Genomic DNA, 24,866 nt, shown 5'->3' on the forward strand with positions numbered 1-24,866 from the left:
TGTTCCCGCGGGTGGAGGAGCAGTAGATGCTTTTGCCAGAGCATACCCCACCAGGCACTTTGGCATCACTTCTGGAGGCTGAGGCATCCGTGTTACTGAGTTTAATCCAAGAGAAACTATTTTGATATTTGAAACGACTTCAGAATCCAAGGGCTGCCGTGCTGTGTGCTGGCAGCTCGGCTGCTGGCCCTGCAGACACACAGTGGCAGGTGACAGGCTGCAGTGTGTCACCTGTCCTGAGGTAATGCCTGCATGCATGTGCACCTGCGGGATCTTCCACACCGAGTGTATTCACCACAGTTCAGTCTCCTCAAAAAGGATTCCTAATGCATTGCACAAGAATTTGGGTCCTGAACGGATAAATTCTGTTAAATCTTGTTAAAAGGATGTAGGAAACTGTGTACCAAGTCCAGAGTAGAGGTAAAAGTAATTGAAATACTGAAGGAAGTGCTTTAGAGTGGGAAACAGAGATTAATTTTCAGCTGATCAGGAGCAGCATCCAGAGCTGAAGTTACAGGTTTTGGTGTTTGAGCTCTGTTTTCTCTGGAATTGGATGCTCCAGAAGGTGTACAGGGGCTGTAGGAGTACCCTGCTATGGGTGTGCGTAAGATAAACAGTTCAGGGACTGTGTCTGGTGATGGTAGCTGGGTAGCTGGGCTGTGGAGGTGCCCTGGGGTCAGTGTGTGGGCACAGTGGCGTGTGAAGGGTCTCACTGGGGCAGGGGGCTGCAGACAGGTGATGCTTTGGCAATTCTTATTATGGTAAAAAGCTCAAGACAGCCCTAGGAGCACCTTGTAGGCACCCCACAATTATCATAATAAACAGTTTTATCATCTGCTTGGCAGTCAATAATGTGGCTTATGCTGCTTTAGTATCTGGCTGGTATTGATCACCCTTAGAGCCGTGCCACGCTCAGCTCCCGTTAACCCCTGTGCTCTCGGTGGCTCGGCCCTCCTGCGGGGCCTGGGCTCACCTGCCGCCAGGTGTGTGCAGCAAGGGACAGCAGCATGGGGCAGGCTTTCAATCGGGGCCGGACGGTGGGATTTGATGCAGGAGCGAGGGATTGAGTGCATATCCTGTGTATGGGGGGGTAAAAATAGAGGGCTTGACCTGGTTCCCAGTTTGGGCTCAGAGGAGTTTGGGCTTGCAAGAGAGTTGTGTGGGGTGTGGTGCTCTGTCACATGGGGGTCCCAGAGACGCCAGAGTGCTGTGTGCCCCGAGACAGCGGCCCTTGGAGGAGGAGGGCTGTTCTCTGCAGTGACACTGTCGTGCTTTCCTGCGCCTTGGGCTCTGAGCGGGAGCTGGGCATCCCCTGGCGTGGCCCGGCTCTGCTGGCACTGGCTGGGGCCCTGGCACCGGCACCACTCACACCTGCCTGGCTGTGGGAGCAAAGCCGGTGGCACGGGCACCTGCTGGGACACAGCCTGGCCCTGCGGCAGCCGCTGGGCTGAGCAGGGCAGCAGGGCTGCTGGCTCTGCCCAAGGCACTGTGTGGGCTAAGCGAGCCCTTGGGGGTGCTCTGACAGCATTGCCTCCGCTTCTGGCAGCGCAGGCGGCAATTAGCAATATCAGGTTAGTCGCTGGCTCCATTTTGGGAGGAAGAATGATGATTTGCTGTCTGCATCCCAATGGGGCTTTGAGGAACGATGGGACTTTCTGGGATTTGGTTGTACCTGGGTAGTTGGGTCTTGTGGCCCAGTATTTCTCCTAATGGAATTTCCCATCATTTACTGCCCTGCTGATTCCTGATCAATGAAAATAAAATTGCATTGCCTCCTGAGAGGCTCCATGTATGGCTGCAGCCTCCAGCTGTGTCAGTTCCGGTAAGATAATCTCATCAGGCGTGCAAGAGGGTAATAGGAAATAAAAATAAAACCCACAATTAGCAAGAGGCCAGGCAGCTGAGTAACACTTTCAGTCCTGGAGGTCTGGAGACGTGTGCTTAGCAACTTCCTCATCCCCTGCGTGCCTCGCGGTGTGCTCTGTGTGGTGCTCACTGGCCTTGGCATGCCTGCAGATGCATCGGGCACATCTTTGGCATCCCCATTTACCTGGGTCAGCTCTCCCCAGCTGAGGTGGTTAAATGTTTCACAGGTGATGGCTCCGAGGTGCACCAGGGATGTAGCAGCAGGTGATGGAGGGACTGCATGCTGTGCACGTGGAGAGCATGAACTTGAGACTTTGAGCTGTCAAGTGGTCCAGAGGTGTTGACTCCTGATGGTTGCTGCAATCAGGAGAATTTATTTTGGCCAGATAAGGAACATGCTTAGGCTGTGTATGAAGTCTGGAGCAGGGTGTAGTTTTAGGAGGAACAAATGTGAGTGTTGTTAACAGGAGTATGGGACCACTTGGATCTGCTAAAAGTTGGCCTAAAGGTTGGTCTAAATGTGGTGGTTTCCCAGCTATACCAGCAAGTTTCTTACCTGTTTTAGGGGTTTTTTGGATTATCTTCCAGCGATATGGCTGTAAGTGGTGTTTGTACTGAAACATGAATGGCTGGTATGAGCAGACATCCCAGTGACCTTTGTGATGGGACTGTGCAAGCCCAGCGTGTGGTTCAGAGCTGACGTATGAGCCGTGGTGTTTGTGTGAGCAGCCAGTGGAATGGTTACAGAATGACCTCATGCCTCTAAGCCTGCTCTCCCGCTCCAAAGCATCGGCTTTCCCAAAGGGTGGGAAAGAGCAACCGAGCCCAGAGTGTCGCAGTGAGTCTGCTTCCTAACAAGGACTGGATCCGAGCCCTGGCAGAGGAGATGTGCATGACTTATGAGTCTGCCTCTTAGCCTTGGCTTGGCCCTTGACACCAGTCTGGAGCGCACATGTTGTTTGGGTGAGCCTGCAGAGGCAGGAGCCCTGGCAGGGCGTGCTGGTGATCCCTGTGAGCACGGCCTGGCAGGGCTGCAGACTGATCCCTGTGAGCACGGCCTGGCAGGGCTGCAGACTGATCCCTGTGAGCACGGCCTGGCAGGGCTGCAGACTGATCCCTGTGAGCACGGCCTGGCAGGGCTGCAGACTGATCCCTGTGAGCACGGCCTGGCAGGGCTGCAGACTGATCCCTGTGAGCACAGCCTGGCAGGGCGTGCTGGTGATCCCTGTGAGCACGGCCTGGCAGGGCTGCAGACTGATCCCTGTGAGCACGGCCTGGCAGGGCTGCAGACTGATCCCTGTGAGCACGGCCTGGCAGGGCTGCAGACTGATCCCTGTGAGCACGGCCTGGCAGGGCTGCAGACTGATCCCTGTGAGCACAGCCTGGCAGGGCGTGCTGGTGATCCCTGTGAGCACGGCCTGGCAGGGCGTGCTGGTGATCCCTGTGAGCACAGCCTGGCAGGGTGCGCTGGTGATCCCTGTGAGCACAGCCTAGCAGGGCGTGCTGGTGATCCCTGTGAGCACAGCCTGGCAGGGCGTGCTGGTGATCCCTGTGAGCACAGCCTGGCAGGGCGTGCTGGTGATCCCTGTGAGCACGGCCTGGCAGGGCGTGCTGGTGAGTCCCCGTGCTCGCTGTGAGCACAGCCTGGCCGCACAGCAGCTGCCCTTGGGCTGTGTCTGATCCCAGAGCCACGTGCCAGGGCTGCAGACTGAGCCCTTCAGGGCTGCTGCGTTCACAGGCACACCTGGGGCTCGGTGCGGGCAGCGCTTGCCCAGCGCAGGGTCTGTGCGGGACACGGGGCCCACACACAGCTGCGGCAGCTGGGACTGGTGCGAGCCACGGGCACTGGGCACACAGGACAAGCTGCAGCCCGGCAAAATGGGGGCATGAGCACAGCTCACTTCCTAGGGCACTGGGGCTTGGGACAACCTGCGGGACTCTGGGGTGTCTGTGACAGAGCAAAGCAATTTGTCCTCAGCAGCTCTTTGATTAGTTTTGGAGTTGGATCAACAACAGTGCACTGAAAATGCAAACCAGATGCAAATGTAGTTATTTATGCAGCAGCATAGGCTGAGAACACCATTTAACAAGAAAGATTGGGGGTTTGGAGCAAAGGGGTGAGTTGCACGACGGCAGAATCGTGAGATGTGTGACGTTTTGAAACAAAACCTGGGACTTCTGTGGTGTCCTACTCGAGAGGATCCTGCAGAACCTGAGAGCAAGCTCTGTGCCCTGGGAGCATGTGAATGCCCTGTCATGTATGAGCTAAGCAAGTGCTTCAGTTTGCTGTGTAGAGAGAAACGTGACTGAAGCCAGTTTACCTCTGCTGCAAAATATTCTTAGTGCTAAGAATCTCCTGAAGGAATAAGCGCTCTTGTCCCCAGCTGCTCTCAGAAAGCCTTCTGGCCCTCCATGGGATCACTCCACTCTCAATGGCAGTGGGCTGAAGATTAGATAAGTATTTTTGTGTGTAGTGCAGTAGCTGGCTCAAAGGGATCAGTAAACTTGGAATAATAGTTCATAACAAAGTGCCTTCTGAAAAGCTGCCTGACTCGTGTTACTCCCATTGGCTCAGCTTTAGCTGGTGTGAAGGGCAGAGGGAAAACGTGGAGAATGTGCAAGGTTCACCTTTTCAAGGAGCCCCTTTCTGTCACTTTCATGCCAAGTGCTTGAGCCCTGCAGCTTCCAGCCCTGTTTTGTTCAGCGTTCCCCTTGCTTCCTTCTGGTTGAAAAGCTGTTTGTGCTGATGATGCCGGGAGGATCTGAGGGGCCGGCTGTGCCGTGCATGGAGCCGCCTATGGAGCCGTGTCACCTCGTGCCGTTGCCGTGGATGGAGCCCATGTCACCTCGTGCTGTGGGTGGAGCCCATGGATGGAGCCCATGTCACCCCGTGCCATGGATGGAGCCCGTGCCACCTCGTGGTGTCACCCCATGCCATGGATGGAGCCCGTGTCTCCTCATCCATGTCACCTCGTGCTGTGGATGGAGCCTGTGTCACCCCACGCCAAGGATGGAGCCCATGTCACCTCGTGGTGTCACCTCGCCCGTGTCACCTGGCGGTGTCACCCCATGCCGTGTCACCGCGCACAGCGCCGGCACTCTCAGCTGGAGCAGCCCCTCCACACGGCTGGCGCCCTGCTGGACCAGCACTGTCCTCTCCTTTGAGGTGCCCCATGGCTCTTCCCTCATCATCCCCTTCTGGGACCTGGGGCCCTTCAGGGTCCATGGCTGGAATCGCTCTGAGGGGAGGGCTCGCAGTGTTCACAGGGACTGCCACAGAGGCAAAATGTTTTCACTGAGAAGGTGCTCAGGCACTAGCACAAGCTGCTAGGGCAGTAGTATAGTCACCATCCCAGGGAGGGATTTAAAGGCCTGTAGTGTGGTATTTGGGGACATAGGTTAGTGGTGGCCTTGGCAGTGCTGGGTTAATAGTTAGATGATGATCTGAAGAGTCTTTTCCAACCCAAATGATTCTTCAGTTCTATGAATTCTTGGCTTTGTTGGGATAACCACCCAGTTTGTGAGGACTTGCAGCCCCAACTCTTCGGAACCTGTGGGTCAATGTTGTTTGGATGTTTCTTCCACCAGCAGGCAGGGTGGCTTGTTCATTCTGCTCCCACTGCAGAGGTGTTGGATGTGGCTGTGTGTCCAGGTGGAAACAGCCTGGTGCAGAGCAGAATGCTGGAGGAAGTCAGCACTGAGCTTGGGCTTTTGGTTGGTGGAGCCTCACTACAAAAGAGGAAGAGAGATGTAAGGTGTTCAGGATTTGGCAAGACTGGTATCTTGCTCATCAGACCATGTTTGCCAGTGAAACAACTCCACTGTGATCAGGGTGTGTGCTAAAACACTGCTTGGTCTCATTTGGGGAGGAGCAAAATATGACTTGCTATGTGAAAAGGAAAAATTAATTTGTAATTGCTTCATTAAAATGTTGAACTTGGCAAATAGATATCAGTATTTTCAGGTTGGTTTTTTTTGGTTAGGAATTGCATAAGAGAAATCCCAAGGCACTATGTTGTAAAATGCTGGTGGGAAAACCCCAGCTAGAAATCATTCTTCACACTGTGCATCCATGTTCCCTGTTCCGCTCAGGTTTTGGCACGTAAGTACCATTTTATCCTAAAATCTCAAGCCTTGTTGCAGAGTTTTCAGCACTTGCCTTAGGCTGGCAGGTATCTTGCTGCTTTCTGGCACCTTAATAAATGTGAGAGAGCTGGGATCCCTGTCTTCTGTTTAACTTAAAAGGTAGAAGCATTTTATGGAACTGGGAATTGAAACTCTTGGTATTGCCACTCGAATCTCCAGCCAGTGTTGCTGAGGAAATTTGAAAAGATCTTTCTATTCTAGGAACATATTTGTGTGATAGCAGCTGCTGTAGAAATCACATAAAGTGGCAACATGCTCCTGCCACCTTGTTTTACCCTCTTCTGTGACTGTCCTGCTTGCCAAGCAAGGCAGCGTGTGCTCACCTAATTGCAGGCAGTATCATAATTCATATGCATAAAGGAACAAAATTAAAGTTGCTTTGGCAACATACGTTCTGTTCTTCCTTAATTTTTGAATTCTTGATCCTAGGCAATTATTTTTATCATGTCTTCCCATTTGCAATTTCCTAAGTGTTACCCGAGTGCTGCGCAGCGCGCCAGGTGCCAGGAGGCAGCACAGAAAGCTTTGCTGCTGCAGATTCCTTGTGTGGGCACTTGAGAGGGTCCCGGGGGCTCCTCACAGCCTGCCTGGGCTCCTGCTCTGGGGAGTTTTGAGCATTCCTGTTCCCAGGGACCTCCGAGGGCCCTGCCCAAGCTGTTCTGTGTTTCTGTGACCATCAAGTTGAGTTGGCTGCTCACCCGTGCTGTGTCCATCCCAAGGGTCATCAAGTGCCATTGCTGAGACAGGAGCTTCTTGGCCAGCCTGGACAGCATCACCAGTGCCAGGTGTTGTCCTTCTGAGGACGCTGCAGAAGGCCAGGCTGAGTGCACCCTTAGTCCTGTGCTGTCCTTGTGCTCCCCCACCTGTGTCCTTTTTGGCTTTCCTGAGCCACGGGCGCCCTGGAGCTGACTGAGGGCTGGAGTGCTTCCCTGCAGCTGGGCAGGGGAGGGCAGCCTGCAGGACTGCCAGCCAGGCCATGGCTGTGGCTGTAATGCATCTGCCTGTACCTTCTCCCTGTCCTCGGCGCCCTCTTTTCCATGGTGCCATGTGGGTCATTAGCTGAGGGAACAGTTTCTCTCTGTCGCTTTCTCCTTTTGTTTTCCTCCTTCCTCATTGCTTCTAGTCTTGGTTTACTGCCAAACAGCCTCTTGTGAAAGGGCCGCCTAATTAACCCTGTGCTAATTAACAATTTAAAATTACACAGCACGGCTGTTGATATTTAATTCTCGGGAAGCCCGGGCAGCAGCAGGAGCCCCCTCCTCCCTGCCTGCCGTGTCCCCAGGGAGGGGACAGCAGCCTGGTGCCGCGGGCTGGGGGTGCCCGGGAGGGGCCTGCCAGGAGCCCGGCGTGTCGCTTTGGGACCAGCCCTCCCTGGTGGAAGCACTGCTGTCCCTTGGAGGAGCTGGCAGGGTGGCACAGGGAGTCACTCCACGCGTGTTGTGCATGGCATGGCTGACAGCTGCCCGGCCTGGTGGGGGGGAACGTGGCAGAGTGTGGGGCACACAGCGTTGTGCTGTCACCTGCAGCTGCCATACAAGCTCCGCTCTGGGCCACATAGTGCCACGGGTGCTCCAAGGGACTGTGAGGGACAGGGGCCAGGGACAGGGTGGGCATGGCAGTGGTGGGATGGGAGGCTGCAGAAGGGAGCAGGAGAGCCCTTCTTTGCCACTGGGGCAATGTGAGAGCACAGAGTCTCTGGCACTCAGGCTGTTCTCCCTGTAACTGGAGTTCATTGATTTTACGGGAAACCATGTTTACAGACAGAGTGCTGATCGACCTGACGAGTTGACTTCTGCCTCCTTAAGTAAGAACTACCTTTTCTTATTGACTGGCTGATAAACAGAGCAGAGAGGGCGACAGGGGGAGCGAATGGGAGGTGTGGCGCTCACCACTGTCAGTCCATCTGAGCTCTCACACTGTGTCTGTCCCCACACAGGTGGCCTAGGGGCACTCTGGGGTGGTGGAAGACACGGGGCCCAATAGTGGACTAATAACTGCATCGAGCTCCTGCTTAGAACCTGGTTTGCTGTAGTAAGGAAATTGCTGTTTTCATTTTGAACAGATGATTCCTGCACCTTCTGCATGAATATAAACAAATATTTTAATGCTTTAGGAGCAGCTCTGATGATGACTGAACCATCAGAAGACCTTGGTCTTGTGCAGGGGCTCAGCCTGTGTCCAGGGCTTGGGCTGGCCATTTTGGTTCTGGGTTTTTCCACATGCCCTGTAAGGGCTCCTCTGTGTTGAGGAAAGGGAGAGGAAAGAAGATTCCTTTGGCATAGCACATCTTGAGCTGGTTAACTTGGAGTGAGTGGGGGAGAGCTGTTAAAGCAAGCCAAGGCAGAAAAGCCCACCAATTAATTGGAGCGTGCGGGCCTGCCGGGCCGGGCCGGGCCGGCAGAGAGATTGGCTTTCCTGTCAATAAACAAGTCCCCAGTGCAGCATCAAAGCTGCAGTCCTTTATCAATCGCAGCCTCCTCTTCCCGCATGTTCCTGTAACTTACCAAGCATTTATTACATTGATTTTCCAATCAGGCTGTTAACCCTCCCGCCCCTCCAGCCCTGCTAACCCTTCTGGCCCGGCTGTCAGTCAGGCACCTCCTGCCAGTCAGGAGCTCCTGGTGGCAGAGCCGCTGTGGCCCCAGGTGTGGCTGTGCCTCACCTGGCTGTGCCTCACCAGGCTGTGTGTCCCAGCAGCAGGCTGTGCTGGCCCACAAAATGATCCAGGTCTGAAAGAATTGGGAGGGTGTGCTCACTCCACGTTGTGCCTTGAAGTTTGCATAGATATTCCTAAAACTTCACTTGGCAAGGGTACAAGGCTTATAGAGTTTCTTTTTCCTCATTTCCCCTGAATAAATCTGTTTTGGTTTAATTTGTATTGCGGTTGCCAGTGCAGAAGTAGCAGTGAAAAGGGAGAGGGTAGGCGTGTTGTGGGAAGGTGAATGTGCAGCCTCAACACAGAACGACCTGGGATCAGTGATCTAGAGAGGGAGTGGTGCAGTAGGAGCTGTTACATGGCTGGAGCATATTTTAGGCTAGGAGAACAAACTGGCTGACTAAACCCAGAGCCTTTTGGCAGCAGGATACTGTTTTTCCTTCTTGTTCTGCTCAGTGCACCAGGTTACTGCTGCTGCAGAGCAAATCCCTGATTATTCCCAGTGCAACTCTACAGACAGCTGTGTATGGCAGAGAATCCAGGGAAGGTGAGACTGGAGGTGCTGTGGAGTAATGTTGTGTGTGATCACATTGTGATCTCCGCCCAATGCCACCCGCGTGTCCTTCTGCAGGCATCCTTGTATATGGGCTTTGAGAGCATGACTTTGCCATCAGTGGTAGTTGTAAATGCTTTTTCTTGGAGCTTCACTGGAAGTCAGATGTAGAGAGAAAGTACTGACACGTTAGAGGAGTCAGGGGAAGTGTGGATGGCTTTGTGTAGTAAAGGAAAATAAACTGGGAGATAGTGAAACCAAAAAAAGAAAGCTGATTGTCACTCTGTTTTCTTTTGCTTGAACTAATTCAGGTAGGGCTGCTGTGGCACATCACTGGCTTTGCAGGTGGCCAAACCTCTGGCAGGTTTCCAGTTCTTCACACTTTGTGTGAGCTGAAGAGGGCTCCATTAGGATTGCAGTACTGGAGTTGTTGGCCAGGTGCAGCAGAAAGGGTCATGATGACAGGGGTCCCTGGGTGTTGGCCGTGCTCAGTAGCCCAGGTGCACTGACTGCCTGGCAGCTGGTGGGAATGCTCCAGTCACGCTGGTTTGGTGGGATGGAGGTGGTGGGAAGGGTGTCCTCCTCCTGCAGGACCTGCACGCGCCGTTTGTCTGCAGGGTGAGAGGAAGCAATGTGTGCCCAGAGGCTGTGCCCTGCAGGAGCTCTGGGAGGCTCCTGGAGCACGGCGGGCTGACCGCTCTGCAGTCCCCAGGATGCTCCCTTGTCAGGTCTGGAATTTCCTGTTTGGTTTCTCTCCCAACATCTCTCTGTTTAAGCTCTGTCCAGACCACAGCAGTTATGTGTCCTGTGCTCACTGAGCTCTGTTACTCCAAAATCGCTGTGAGTTGTTCTGGCTCACAGGTCTCCCATTGAGGTGCGTGTGTGCTAGCAATGGCTCTGCGTTTCCCAAGCCATTAGCAGAAGGGTGACACCCAGAAAAACAGCATCTGCCTTAGGGGGAGCCAGGGAATACCAGAGCTGCACAGCCACAGAACTGTTCTGTTGTCATATCTTGTTCCTGTCACAAGCTTTCCCATGATGTTTTGTTTTCTGAAGACCCAAGGCCTTGGGGGGTCACAGTGCAGCTCCTACAATCTTCCTGCTGGCTCCCTTTAGGAGAGGCGTTCAGCAGGTTTATTGCCGCTTTCCAGGCCCCTTCAGTTTTCCTCTGGCGTTGCTGCTGCCAGCGTGTTTCCACTGCTCCTCTTGCCAGCAGTGCCCAAGGCCGGGCTGCCTGTCCCCACTCTGGTGCTGAGCAGCGGGGTCAGCAGTCCTTGTGATGGTGGTGGTGGGGTCCTTTGGGAGCAGCCAGACTCACCTGCCTCTCTCCTCTGTCCCATCCGCAGGTCGGAGCCGTAGCGGGTGCAATGAGCGCTCCGTGCCGGCCCTGCCATGGAAGGCTGTGACTCGCCCGTCATCCCCGGGAAGGACAATGGGTGCGGCATTCCTCAGCACCAGCAATGGACTGATCTCAGCAGCGCGCACCTCCCCGAGCCGGCCGGCAGCATGGAGCAGCCCGTGGCGGAGAGCTGCGGCCCCCTGGACAGCCTGAGGGTGCCGTTCCCCGAGCGCGGCGCCGAGAGCAGCGCGGCGGGCCCCGGCGCCGAGCCCGCGGCCAAGGAGGTGAGCTGCGGGCAGTGCGCGGCCTCCTTCGCCGGCCTGCAGAGCTACATGGAGCACCGCTGTGCCGGCGCCCGCCCGGCCCCGGCGCTGCGCCCCGACAGCGCCAGCGACACCAGCGAGGACGGCGAGGAGGAGAGCGACGTGGAGAACTTGGCCGGCGAGATCGTCTACCAGCCCGACGGCTCGGCCTACATCGTGGAGAGCCTCAGCCAGCTGGTGCAGAGCGGGGCTGCCAGCGGCAGCGGGACTCTCCCCTCGCTGCTCCCGAACTCTCTGCCCAAGCAGGGAGATCCCTCTGCCGCCGCTCCCGTCTACCCGCAGATCATCAACACTTTCCACATAGCCTCATCCTTCGGGAAGTGGTTTGAGGGCTCAGACCAGACCTTCCCGAATACCTCAGCCCTGGCGGGCATCAGCCCCGTCCTGCACAGCTTCCGCGTCTTCGATGTGCGACACAAAAGCAACAAGGATTACCTGAACAGCGACGGTTCTGCCAAAAGCTCCTGCGTATCCAAAGATGTTCCCAACAATGTGGACCTGTCCAAATTCGATGGCTTTGTGCTCTATGGGAAGAGGAAGCCCATCCTGATGTGTTTCTTGTGCAAGCTCTCCTTTGGGTATGTCCGCTCGTTCGTGACCCATGCCGTGCACGACCACCGAATGACTCTGAGTGAGGAGGAGCGGAAAATTCTTAGCAATAAGAACATCTCCGCTATCATCCAAGGGATAGGCAAAGACAAGGAACCCCTTGTCAGCTTTCTGGAACCAAAAAACAAAACCTTTCAGCACCCTCTCGTTTCCGCAGCTAACCTCATAGGCCCTGGACACAGTTTTTATGGTAAATTCAGTGGCATTTGCATGGAAGGTGAGCAGGCCCTCCAGGCCGGGGCGGCCGGTGGGGCTGAGCCGCCGCCGGCAGCGGGTGTCCTGACCCCCAGTGCACTCCTCAACCTGGGTGGGCTGACCAGCTCGGCTCTGAAGACTCCCATTACCTCAGTCCCCCTGGGCCCGCTGGCTTCCAGTCCCACCAAATCCTCAGAGGGGAAGGACCCTGGGGTGGCAGGGGGGGAGAAACAAGAGGGGGACGACCAGGACAGCCTCTCGGAAAAGGTGGAGCCGGCCGAGGAGGTGGAAGAGGAGGAGGAGGAGGATGTGGAAGAGGAGGAGGAGGAAGAGGAAGAGGAGGAAGAGGAAGAAGATGAGGATGATGAGGGTTGCAAAGGACTATTTCCAAACGAGTTGGAGGATGAACTGGAGGACCGGCCCCAGGAGGATGTTGGGGCTGTGGCAGGCAGTGGCAGCAGCAAAAAGGACCTTGCTCTCTCAAACCAAAGCATTTCTAACTCTCCCTTAATGCCTAACGTGCTCCAGACCTTGTCACGGGGCACAGCTTCTACTAGTTCTAATTCTGCTTCTTCCTTTGTCTTTGATGGTGCAAACAGGAGGAATCACTTAAGCTTTAACAATGAGGGCGGCGGAGCCAGTGTGGCCGAGGGCAGCAGGAGGCTGGACTTCATTGATGAAAGTGCCAATAAAGACAATGCCACAGCACCAGAACCAAATGAGAGTGCGGAGGGCGAGGACGGGAGCTACATCTCCCATCACCAGCACGCTGGCCCCCTCTGTGAACTCGGGGGTGGGGAGTGCCCCTCGGGGAGCGGCGTGGAGTGCCCAAAGTGCGACACGGTCCTGGGCTCCTCGCGGTCGCTGGGTGGCCACATGACCATGATGCATTCTCGCAACTCGTGTAAGACACTCAAGTGTCCCAAGTGCAATTGGCACTACAAGTACCAGCAGACGCTTGAGGCGCACATGAAGGAGAAACATCCCGAGCCGGGTGGCTCCTGCGTCTACTGCAAGAGCGGGCAGCCGCACCCGCGGCTGGCGCGGGGCGAGAGCTACACCTGTGGTTACAAGCCCTTCCGCTGTGAGGTCTGTAACTACTCCACAACTACCAAAGGCAACCTCAGTATTCATATGCAGTCCGACAAGCATCTCAACAACATGCAGAACCTGCAGAATGGAGGGGGAGAGCAAGTGTTCAGCCACACGGCGGGGGCAGCGGCGGCTGCAGCTGCTGCCGCGGCCGCCGCCGCCGCCAACATCGGTAGCACCTGTGGGGCTCCCTCCCCCACCAAACCAAAAACCAAACCCACGTGGCGATGCGAGGTGTGCGACTACGAGACCAACGTAGCTAGAAACCTTCGGATCCACATGACCAGTGAGAAGCACATGCACAATATGATGCTGCTTCAGCAGAACATGTCCCAGATCCAGCATAACCGGCACCTGGGCCTCGGCAGCCTGCCGTCCCCCGCCGAGGCCGAGCTCTACCAGTACTACCTGGCACAGAACATGAACCTGCCCAACCTGAAGATGGACAGCACTTCCTCAGATGCACAGTTCATGATGGGGGGCTTCCAGCTTGATCCCACCAACCCCATGGCAACGATGGCTCCATCTCTAGGTGAGGCTGAAGGGGTTTCCACCACGTTCATGTGAGAGACCCAGCAAAGGCAGCCCATGAGCTCCCTTTGTGTGGTGGTCAAGCATGGAGGCCACACAGTGCAGATTTCTCATCTGTGTTCACCCAGAGCAGTATTTCCTCATCTTGTGGCATTTCTAGTTCATTTTCTCCAAGAGTTTTTCTAGGGAGTTAATGGAACAGCAGACACGGGTTACGGATGCCGTGGTGCTGAATGTCCTTCCTCGTTGTGGAAAGCATCCTAACTACAGTGTTTCCTGAGAACTTCTCCTGGGTTGGGTGGGGAGTGGGAGCAGTTTGGTGGATAGCCTTGAGAGAAGGTGCAGTCACCTGCTGGCACTCCCAAAGGCAGGTGTTTTTGTTAGGGGTTGGTTTGTTCCACGCTGTGTTGCCTTGAGAAGACAAGGTGAGCAGGTTTGAGAGGGGTGGAAGGGGTCGTGTTCCTCTGCTGCCGGTGACAGATGGGATTGGAGGCTTTTGAAGCTCAGAGCCCCTCACTGCTGAAGCACAGGGCAGTTGTAGTAAGTTGTGGGTGTTTTAACTGAAGCTCCTCAAGTAAATGACAGGACCTTGGATGTCCATGAGCTGTCTGGAGAGCAGTTTGTGAGCTGTGCACTTGATGGTTGCAAGTCTCGCACCGAGGGTTGCAGAGGGAGGCCCTGCCTGTGTTTTATTAACACTTGACACCAGGTTGGCCCTTTTGGCTCAGATACACATGCTATGAGCTTTGTGAGAAGTGAGGCAGATCTTTCCCATCCTTACACTTTGGTCCAGAACTGAGCAGAGCATTAATAATTCAGAAGAGTCTGCTTTTGGGTTCTTCCTGCATGGTGAGTTCAGGAGAGAGTGTCTTTAGGAGCGCTTGCTTCTCAGCAAATAAGTTGCAACATAGGAAATGAAAAGTTAAGTTAAAATAATACGTTTTGATTAACTGAGGAATTGTTGACCTGGTTCCTTTCATAGGAAGGTGAGCTGTGACATCAAATCAAGGTAAAATACCAAAAAGCTGTAGAAAGAGCATAAATGTCTTAAACGCGGAAAAGGAGAGCAAAGTGGCACAGGAGTCCTGGTTTGTCTCTGTGCTCATTCAGGGTTTCTCTGCATCTCTCAGGTGCTCTGGTGTGAGCAAGAGCCTGTTGTGCTCAGTAGCTGTGAGTGAGCAGAGCTGAGCTCTGCTTTGAGGAGTCAGCCTGACAAAGGTGGGGTCCTCCTGGCTCTCCGTGACATGCTCTCATACCCTCTTTATTGGTTGTTGTCTTTTCCTTGTCAAAACTGTGTTTAGAAGATTCCTCACCATTTTGGCCTCTTGGACAAGAGATGAGCTATAACAGTGCAGGAGTGGCACTTCTCAGGTTGTTTCTGTCCATGCCATGTCCTACACTGTTGCCAGCTTGTGACAGCAGTGCGGTGACCTCCCTGTGACATGGCCATCCCTGGGCTTGCGACTGCTGGCCTTTGTTTTGTGTGGTAGGACTGTGCTTAGCTACTGCTTGAGGTAGGATTTGCTTCTCCAGGGAGGCAACAAAAAGCAGAATAAGAAAAAAACAGAATGCAGTTCTTGAAATAGCCACAGAAAATTTCAGTGTGGTGCTGTGGAATTCTTCATCCTCTCAAAGTCTGTAGGGTTTTTCTTGTCATCTTTGATGGGCTGAGGGCTGGATGATCCTTGAGCAAGAGGGTAGCAAGGGTGGCAGTAGTTGGTTCCCAGCCTTCTGTGCTGGCTGCAGTAACTTTTTTCTTCAGCTCTGGTGCAGACCAGCAAACAGAGGAGTGGGCGAAGGGAGACACACAGCTGCGTGTGGTCTCACTGTGCTTGTGGGGACACAGGTGGCACTTGGGAGCAGCTTGTGTTCTGCTCTGTGTTTATCTTCTGGAATTCAGCCTTTCTGACCTCTCCTTCCCCTTCTTTCTTGGTGCAGTGGGTGGCGAGATCCCGCTGGACATGCGGTTGGGTGGAGGACAGCTGGTGTCTGAGGAGCTCATGAACTTGGGTGAGAGCTTCACGCAGACCAATGACCCGTCACTGAAGCTCTTCCAGTGCGCTGTGTGCAACAAGTTCAGCACAGATAACCTGGACATGCTGGGCCTGCACATGAACGTGGAGCGAAGCCTCCCCGAGGACGAGTGGAAGGCGGTGATGGGGGACTCGTACCAGTGCAAGCTGTGCCGCTACAACACGCAGCTCAAGGCCAACTTCCAGCTGCACTGCAAGACCGACAAGCACGTGCAGAAGTACCAGCTGGTGGCACACATCAAGGAGGGGGGCAAAGCCAACGAGTGGAGGCTCAAGTGCGTGGCCATTGGGAACCCAGTCCATCTGAAATGCAATGCCTGCGACTACTACACCAACAGCCTGGAGAAGCTGCGCCTGCACACCGTGAACTCGAGGCACGAGGCCAGCCTGAAGCTCTATAAGGTAAGGCTTGGCTTTGCTTCATCTTCTTTCATTTCCCAAGGAAAATCTAAGTTGAACCGCAGTGCACTGTGACCCTTTGTAGATGAGCTGCTGAGAGCTCTCCATTGGCCCCCAGTCAGCCTGTGCTCTCTTGGTGGCTGTGGTTGTCCAGGCTTCAGGGCACTAGATGTTCACGGTGCTTTAGAGGGGGCTTGTGTGTCTTGTGGCACTGCGACGGTGATACCGTGCACAGAAATGGAACAATCCCTGTTAGAAAGGTTGTGCAGGGTGATGTTTGCCTGTGTTTTGTTGGCCCTTTCCCCTGGAGTTTGTCCCTTTGTGTCACGGGAAGGCTCCCAGAGCGGTCAGTGTGCTGCTCCTGGCCGCGGGCGGGCAGCAGGGCTGTGGCTGCAGTGCTGCTGTGCTCTGTGCAGTCAGTGCTGGCTCTGTGACCAAAGTGCTGCTGGAGAGGAGCCGTGAGCGTGGCCCTGCACCCTGCAGGCATTGCCTGTTCCATCCACGGCGCTGTTTGGGCTGTCACTCCCATCTTGTTGCCTGTTCCTCCCACCCCCTGGTTCTGTGTTGTCCTTGTACCCGTCATAACCATCTTCTCTTCCTGTCTCACCGGCCTGGTCCCCAGCCCCCTCCCTCGCTGGCCAGCCCTGTGGGCTGTAACCCAAGAGGAGCTCCGGATATGGTAAATAGTCCTTTCACTCGTGCAGCAGAATTGCTCCAGACGTTTCTATTGATTTTCACTGGACTTAAAGCTTCACCTTTTTCTCTAATCATCCCATAATAGCTTTAGTATGAACAATCAGGTACGAATTGCCATAAATCTCAGCAGCCGCATCCCCTCCATTCACACGTGCTCTCCCCTCATTGTCTGCTCATTCCTCACAGAATTTTTGTATTGTCTCATCCTTTTCTTCCTGCTTTCCCCCAGATGTGCTGAGGTTTCTTTATATACACACAGAGTGTACCTTGCACTTTTTAATTGCTTCTTTAAAAACTTTTCTTTATGTAATGGGAATTTAAGAGCTGACACTGAGCTCTATCATACCCACCCACTTCACAGTGTAGACACATTTTCAAAACTCCTGGATTTTTCCTAGGCATTAACAGTTCCAGCCCATTCAGGGAGGAAGGTTATAACCAGGAGCATCATATAAGGTTTACCTTGAGCTGTGGTTGTTGGGCCTACCTGGCATTGGTGGGCAGCTGCTCAGAGCAGGGCTGTGTTTCTCTGAGCTCATTGCTGAGGCCAGGATGGCTGTGACAGCGATTGTGCCATCCTGAGCTGGGATCCAGCCTCACCCATCAGAGTGTGGCTCTGGAAATGATCAGGTGTGCACATGCACCTCTGCTCCCTGGCGTGCAGGAGGCTGGGAGAGTTACACACCTTGGAAACTGGGGGCAGCACAGTCCCCGTGAGACTGCAGGAACCCAGCTGAGGGAACTGAATCTCCTCTGTGGAGGTCAGTTTGGGGTACAAGAGAGTTGTTTGAAAGCTGTATTATGATTTTTTTTACACATAATGTTGTTCTTTTAAACATACATTGCAAAGGTTAAAGTTTTCTTTATCCAGGCCCTTCATCTACAGTGGGTTCCAGTGGGGAAAAACAATTGAGGTGCTAGAATTCTCTCACTGAGGGGAAGGAAAAGGGGAAAAAAGAAAAATTGGAAACAAAATCCCACCAGCATTGGAGAACAGGCATAGGTTCTTGTAATGAAGATTGCTAGGATGTTTTCCTTGGGCAGGCACAGAGGAGCTGTCAGCTTTCAGGTCTGAGAGAGGCCTGGGCAGTCTCAGTGCTGCTGCAGCCCGTGTTGCCTCTGACACAAAGCAGTGAAACAGCAGCTGAGGGATAACGCGGTTCAGAGTCGTGGATTCCTTTGGAATGCTCCATGTGTTGGCCTTCAGGTGTGGCTGGATAAAGCTGGGAGCAGAGGTTGGTGCATGGCTGGATTCACCAGTCTTGCTTCAGCAAGGCTGGAATCAGGGATTGATTTGATGGAGCAGCCTCTGTGCGTGAGGCATGGATCAGACATCTGCAGCAGGGCTCTCGGGCCTTGGAGCAGCTGTAATGCCATGTCTGCTGATAACTGAAGGGATGCAGCAGCACTGGGGGGAGTTCACAGAATGGCTTCTCTTCTCTCAGGCCTTGGTGTGGTCTGCAGTAAATTGAGATTGATTGGATGTTATTTTTCCTCTTGCTAATGTAATCCATTAGCCTGGCACATGCATAATCAGTTTAGAGCACAGTTAACTGGATGTAATCGAGTTCTTCCCTGCCTGCTGGAGAAAATCCTCTCCAGATGCTGCTGGGTGAGAGCACACACTGGGCTTATCACACACAATCCTCCTTATTCTGCTGCTTTTGCCATTTTTTTCCTAAATCACATGTTATTGGCTGCTTGCATTGCCCAAGTGCCGCTTCTGTCAGTGTTGCTTGCTGCCAGAAAATGTGATCTGGAGACACTGTCAGTCCCTAGTCGGGTGAACCTTTCAGGCTTCTCCTGCAGCACTGCCAGTGCCAGGGGAGAAGGTCTGGTCTTCTGCTGCCATCTTCATCCTGCACACTGCAACAGCTTCTGCCAGGCCTCCTCCCTGGCAGGGCAAGGGAGGGGAATGCCAAAAAAACCTGGAAGGGTCTGGTAACCTTCCCTTTGTTGTTGTGTACTCCCAGTCATTGCTGTCCCCCTAAAATTCTGTGACTAAGGGGGAAATCCTTGTTTATCTGGAATTGCTGGGGGAAGGTGGTGCCTGTCCTTTGCTGTGTCTGCTGAGCACCCTGGGTGGCTGAGGGGTTTCTGTCCTGAGCAGCTCCCTGCAAGGCAAGGGCATCATTGTCAGTGCCTGGCATGGCATTTTGGGATGGGTGTTCTGGCTGAAGGGTTTATATCCTCAGCAGCTCCCTGCAAGGCCAAGGCACCATTGCCAGTGCCTGGCATTACATTTTGGCATGGGTGCTCTGGCTGAGGGGTTTCTGTCCTGGCAAGGGCACCATTGTCAGTGCCTGGCATGGCATTTTGGGATGGGCGCTCTGGCTGAGGCAGGTGATGGCTTTGGGCGCCCTGCCTCCCGCCCGGGCCGTGCTGTGGCCTGGCTCACCCGGGGCTGTGAGCAGAGGCAAGGGCAGCTCCCTGGGCAGAACCAAGGCTGGGCCTGGAGCACAGCAGAGCCTTCCTCACATCTGGAAGAGGTTGGGCACAAGCTCCCAGCATCTCCTGCACAGGTGGAGTTTGCAGAAGGAATTAATCTGCTTGAGAGAGAGCCAGGTTTGGACATTTCCTACAACTTCCTGACAACCTCTAGTTGAGAATGTGCGGCTCAGAAGAAGTTTAAACAAAGAACTACTGAAGAAACATGCTGCTGGCCAGACTGCCAGCAAGTGCCTTCAATGAGTTCATTCAGTGTCTTCCTTTTCAGTGTTTCCAAGTGCTGAGTTCACTTTTTTAGGGAATAGGGAGTCTGGAGCAGAGGGTTTGGGTTACGTGGTGCCATGCATAGAGGCTCTTTGTTAGCTGGAGATGCAGAGTGTGCAGGAAAATGACTCTTTAATATCTGTGGTGGTAGTGGTGATGAAACTGTGGATGTGTGCTGACTCTGACAGAGGCAGAGCTGACCTGTGGGAAGGGAAGGAGGGCGTGCAGCTGTACACCCAGCACAAGGCCTCAGTTCCACCATGGAGCAGCATTGTCCCATTGTGCCTCTCCCACAGGGGCTTCTGTCTCCTTTGCTGGCCACAGGATTCTCAAAGAAACTTGTTGGAAAATCCCCAAAAAGTATTAAACCCAGAGGATGCGTGGAATATTGTATGAGGTGTAGCTACAGAATGATGATGATGATGATGTATTCAAATTCAATGTCCTTCCATAACAGAACAAGGCAAAGAGTACCTTCTGTAATAGTAGCTAACTTTGAAGTTAGAATTGTGTGAAAATGGGTGAGCTGCTGTTGGATGCAGTGAAGGGTGTGATGTGTGTGGAGTTACCAAAAAGCACCTCAGGTGCTTGTGTTAAACGTAACAACCCCTGAGAAAACAGAGCAGGGAGAGCCTGGCCAAAGTCCATAGAAAGCCCAATGTGATCAAACAGGAAAGCGTTTCATGTGGAGGCTGGGCAAGGGAAGAAGGCCCATGGTACAGGGAGGGCAAGGAGGAGAGCATTCTTCTCATGTGTTTGAAGGCAGAATTGAAAGGTACCTCTGCATGGAGGATAAATCCTGAAGGGTGGTCTCACCTGGAGGAGAAGGAAAAAGTCTCATGAAGGGAAAGTCACTGGCTGAGCAGGACTCTGCTGCTCTGGGGTCCTGGAGGAGCCCCCAGGAGGGGCAGAGGCCCCTGGCAATAGTGGGGCCAGAAACTGCCAAGACTTAAGTCAGCAAATTGATAGAAACTGTAAGAGAAAAGGACCCTTAGATCCAGACCTTGGGTCCTGTTGGGATTGACAGGTATTTGATACAAAACTCTCTCCGTATCAGTTTAACCCTTTGAGACCCGTCCTCCATGGGGCTGCATGTTCCTCTGAGTGACAGATTTCTCCCTGGCACTAAAAGATGTCTTTACCTTCCTTTAGGTATTGAATACCAGAGTCTGTTAGTACAGGATCACAGAACTTTTCCTTTCTCTGCACTGCTTTGTCAAGGGATTGGAATCAGAACTGCTGAGAGCACACAGCATTGCTTGCTCTATGTTTTATTTATGGGCCTCTGTCACTTAGGTTTTTCTTTCAAGTTTTCCAGTAAGTGCTGAGCCATGTGCAGCCAGCAGCTTAGTAAAGAAACCACCCTGTAAAAGCAACGTAAATAACAAAGGAGTGAGAGTGAACTGGAGCAGGAGCCCTGGTCAACAGCAGGAACCAGGAGCTCGCCAGAACATGGAGCTAAAAACCCTTGGTCAAAATGGGTTTAGAAGTAAAAATATTTGTAAGAATGGGCTACAAAACCCAACTAAACAAACCAAACACAAGAAAAAAAAAAAAAACACAGAAAAACACCTTGTCAAGCTTTATCCTAATCTATATAAGCTCAGTTTTTCTGGCTTCTGTAGCAGGCTGTGGGCAGAGCAGCAGGAGTGGGTCTTGGCTCTCCCTATTCATGCAGGGCTGTGGATTGGCAGGGAGGGTCTCACAAAGCTGTTCTCAGCCTCAGGTGTCATCTCAAAACAAGGTGTCATCATGTTGGATGGAGCATCAGTGTGCATCTGATCCTTTCCTGTGCATGATGCCAATTCTGTCTGTGTTTATGGTTCATTCTTTTATCCTGGTAACTTTGGAACATGGGGATGAATATTTAAATTTCCAAGCAGGAATTTTACCATGTGAGGTGATGGTTCTTGTTGTGATGCTCAGGGAGAGGCTAGAGTGGTTCTGGGCACAGCTGTGGTGCAGGGTGGCTGTGGCAGACCCTGCCGTGGTGGCACCAGCTGCCAGTGAGGCCCTGTCCCTCCCATGCTGCTGTGGGAGGGCACAGTGGGGACAGAGGGAGGGATGCTCCAGGGTCCAGATCAGGAGCCTGGCACTGCCCTCTGGGTGCTCAGCCACTGTCAGCAGTGGTAGGCATCCCCTTGCTGTCCCGCTGCAGCTTCAGCTCTGCCATGGGGAGCTCCAGGCAGGAGACCTGAGCAGGTGCTTGTCCAGGACAGTGATGGGCCTGTTTGTTGTGGCACTATCCAACTGGTCTGTGGTATTGCCCCAGTATGGTTTGTCAGGATCCTCTTCACAGCATGTCTGTCAGGGTCTTTCCCCCGCCCTGCAGACACCCAGCACGGGTTGGGAGTGCTGGAGCAAGGAGGGGAGCTGGGAGCAGCTTGGTGTGAGGCTGCAGCAGGCGGGTGGTACTGGAGGCAGGGCACGGAGCTGTGCCAAGGAGCCGTGCTCCTGCAGATCCCTGGGGATCCCACGCTCCCTCTGGCCATCGTGTTTCTCCTTGCAGAGGTTGTTCAGCAATCTCCCCAGTCAGACCATGCCCCAGACTGCTGAGCGGTCACTCCCGAGGCCAGAGACTTTCAGTGCTGGGACCGCAGCCCGTCCAGTGTGGCTCCAGTGACCCGATGGCTCCTGTGTGGCTCCCACACCCCCTCACCCAGTCACACCAGGTTTCCCGTGGCGCAGCCTCAGATGTCTCGTTCCATAAAGCCATTTATTCCTGGTGTAGCAACAGAGAAACAGGCCTGGTGTCTCTGAGGAGGGACCCCCAACAAAAGAGCACCTGGACTTTTATATCCTCACACTCTGCCCATGCACAGCTCTCCAGGTCTCAGTTCCTGCCCCTCTCTTCCTGCCCATCCACTTTGCTGTGTTCCTGGACTCCCATCTCCTTTGTTATCCAAGAGCCTGGCAATTCGCAGTTCCTGCTGTGTCTCCCAGTGTCCGTTCACCTGGCTGGCGTCACCCGTGTCTGTGCCCTTCGTTATGCCAAAGGCTGGCAGCTCACAGCCTCCTGTCCTGGGCTGGAACCCAGAGCTCAGCTGGCATTTCAGTCTGTCTTGGGTCCGGCTGCCTGCTCTGCATGGATTCCTCAGCACAGGTGATACACCTCGAGGGCCTCAGAATGCTCTGCTTCCTCTTCTGCTTGGGCAGGGTCAGGTGTTCAGGCCTTGGGTACCAGCCCTGGCCAAGCACCAGTTCTGAGCTGCAGGCTCGCTGGCGACGACCTCATTAAATTATGGATGGGCATTCATTAGCATCCATCTCTGGCAGGGGCTGGTTTGAGGGAAGGGGCCCACAAGGTGCTTTCCCCAACCTGTTGTGTGTGACCTGGCGTGGGCTGCTGGTTTCTGTTTGGCTGTGTCTGTGCACGGGGCTGCAGGACGCTGTGCTGTCCTTCTCTGGCTTTAACTGAACTGTTCCTAAAGAAACTGTTGCAGCAAAGTCCCCGTATTGCTATGGAAGCAGCATGGGAGGTTCTGTGTTTGCCATCTCATAGGGAATTCATTAAATTGCAATAAATAATGTATGCATGGTACATAACTTAATACCATAATGGGCTTTTTCCCCTTCTTGCCAGTCGTAAAAATCCTGCTCCTGCACTGTGACGTGGGCAGCCAAGTTCTGCAAGTCAAATTAGGCAATAAAGTTGCACTTGTGCAACAGGTTCTCTGGAAGCTGAGCCTTGGGTTATGGCTGGGCAGCTCTGGTGAGGCTGGCTCAGCTGCTGGGGGATCCTGGGGTGCAGGTGGCTTCGGCAGAGAGGCACGGCTGGGCGCTGCAGCCCAGGGTGCAGGGCAGAGCCCAGGGTGCTGCAGCGCTCGGTGCTGCGGTGCTGGGTGCTGCAGTGCTGAGTGCTCCAGTGCTGGGTGCAGGGCAGAGCCCAGGGTGCTGCAGTGCTGGGCGCTGCAGCCCAGGGTGCAGGGCAGAGCCCAGGGTGCTGCGGTGCTGGGTGCTGCAGTGCTGAGTGCTCCAGTGCTGGGTGCAGGGCAGAGCCCAGCACAGCTGCCCCCAGCATCCCTCCTGTTCTGCTTTGGAGCAGGGGGATCCCTGCAGCTGGCCGTGGAGCCATCAGTGCTCTGCAGCTGTCCCACAGTCCCGGCTTTCCTCTCTGTCCTGGAGATCACCTGGGGGTTTTTCTGCTCTGCTGAGCTCTCCATGGCTGGGGTGCAGTGGCTGCTGTGTCCCCCAGCTGTCTGAGCTGCTGTGGCCCCCGTGTCAGCTCTGGGCTCACAGCGAGGTGAGGAGCTGGTTGCAGCAGACAAGGATGTTCTGATTTAGCTGAGGAGGATACAAATGCCTGGCTTGTATCCCTGCCTGTCATCTCTGAACAGACCTGCAGAATGTGCTCAGGCTGATGGACATTCCCCTTTGGGTTCCAGCACACAGATGCTGCAGTTGGGGCTCTCTGACCCAGCTGTGGCCTCTGTTCTGCCTGTTGCCCCTCATTTGGGCAGTACAGCCCCATCTCACCCACTCTGCTCCTCCCTGTGCTCAGGGAAGGATGGATACAAAGAGAATCACCTGGGGAAGTTTCAGGCAGCAGTAACAAAGCCTGTCTCCACAGAGGGGAGGCTAATTACACAGCTAATTAATCCAACAGATGTCACTTTAAATGCCTGTTTCTTTGTGATTCTGTTGCACACATCATGCTGGTTAAACAGACTTCATGGACCCCGTTCAAAATGCCTGTGCAGGCTGCTGGGAGCTGCCAGGGAGACCCCAGGGTGTCCTGTTCCCCAGGGAGCAGCGATCCCAGGCAGCCTGCTCTGGCTGCGCTGTGCACAGACTGCACGTGGGGGAAATGCCGTGTAATGGCCCTGCTGAGTTAAAAACTCTGCCACAGCAGCTGTGAGGATCGAAGGCATTGTTTACATTCTTGCTGCGAGTACAGGGCTGAGGCAGAGGGGACCCCGTCCTGCCCCATCAGCTCTGCTTGGCATGAGGAGCTCTGGTGAGGTCAGCACTTCACACCCCAGGCGGTGGAGGGCACAGAGTGCTGTCTTGTCTGTCTGTCTGTCTGAGGTGAATGTGGTCTGTCAGGTTCCTGCAGCACTGGGAGGGCTCCCTGCTCTGCCTCCTCAGGAGAGAGGCAAAATGAACATTTCTTCCACGTTTGAAGTGAGGCTTTGCTCGTGAGGGCAGAGCGTGGCACGGTAGCCCTGCAGAAGAGGGGAGCAGCCCCATATCCTGGTGTGAGCTGGGCTGTGTGCTGTGAGTCACTGTGGGACAGCTCCTGCCAGCCTCCCTGAGGCTGCCCCGTCACACCTGGCTGCCAGCCGGGGCAGTGGGCACAGCCGTGGCACACGGTGCTGTCAGTGCAGGGATGTTGTGGTGCTTCCCCCGTGGTGTGGCTCTGCAGGCTGGTTCCGTTTGGGCAGGGTGTGAACGTGTGTCCCTCAGCCCAGGCCAGCCCTGCTGTGGCCAGCTGCTGTCACGCTGCCTGGGCATGTCCCCATGGAGAACTGGGCTTGGGACATGTCCTGTGTTCTGTGTGTGCTGCCTTGGCCTTTTGTTCTGCTTGGATGCCAGGGGAGTCAGACGGTTCCCTGCATCTCGCTGAGCGGATTCCTTCTGGACACAGCGGGCTCGTGGCTGCAGCCTGGGACCAGGGCCCCCAGCCGTGTGCTGCGGGGGAGCTGCTGGAATGGAAATGCAGCCCCAGCACTCCGAAATGCCCCGTGAGAGAGTGCTGGAGGCAGTGGTTGAGCTG

The 24,866-nt window shown here is 54.4% G+C and overlaps 1 protein-coding gene across 1 annotated transcript in view; it reads left to right on the forward strand.

Annotated features, from left to right (window-relative positions):
- Nucleotides 1–24,866, forward strand: part of ZFHX3 (zinc finger homeobox 3) — a 121,893-nt gene that overhangs the window by 31,072 nt on the left and 65,955 nt on the right. The window contains exons 2-3 of the mRNA XM_058813754.1: nt 10,568–13,311; nt 15,249–15,745. Of these exons, the coding sequence (XP_058669737.1) occupies nt 10,614–13,311; nt 15,249–15,745 (3,195 nt within the window). The 5' untranslated portion in view covers nt 10,568–10,613. The remainder of the gene's footprint in view (nt 1–10,567; nt 13,312–15,248; nt 15,746–24,866) is intronic.

Source organism: Ammospiza caudacuta, chromosome 13 (assembly GCF_027887145.1).
Source record: "Ammospiza caudacuta isolate bAmmCau1 chromosome 13, bAmmCau1.pri, whole genome shotgun sequence".
Lineage (NCBI taxonomy): Eukaryota > Metazoa > Chordata > Aves > Passeriformes > Passerellidae > Ammospiza > Ammospiza caudacuta.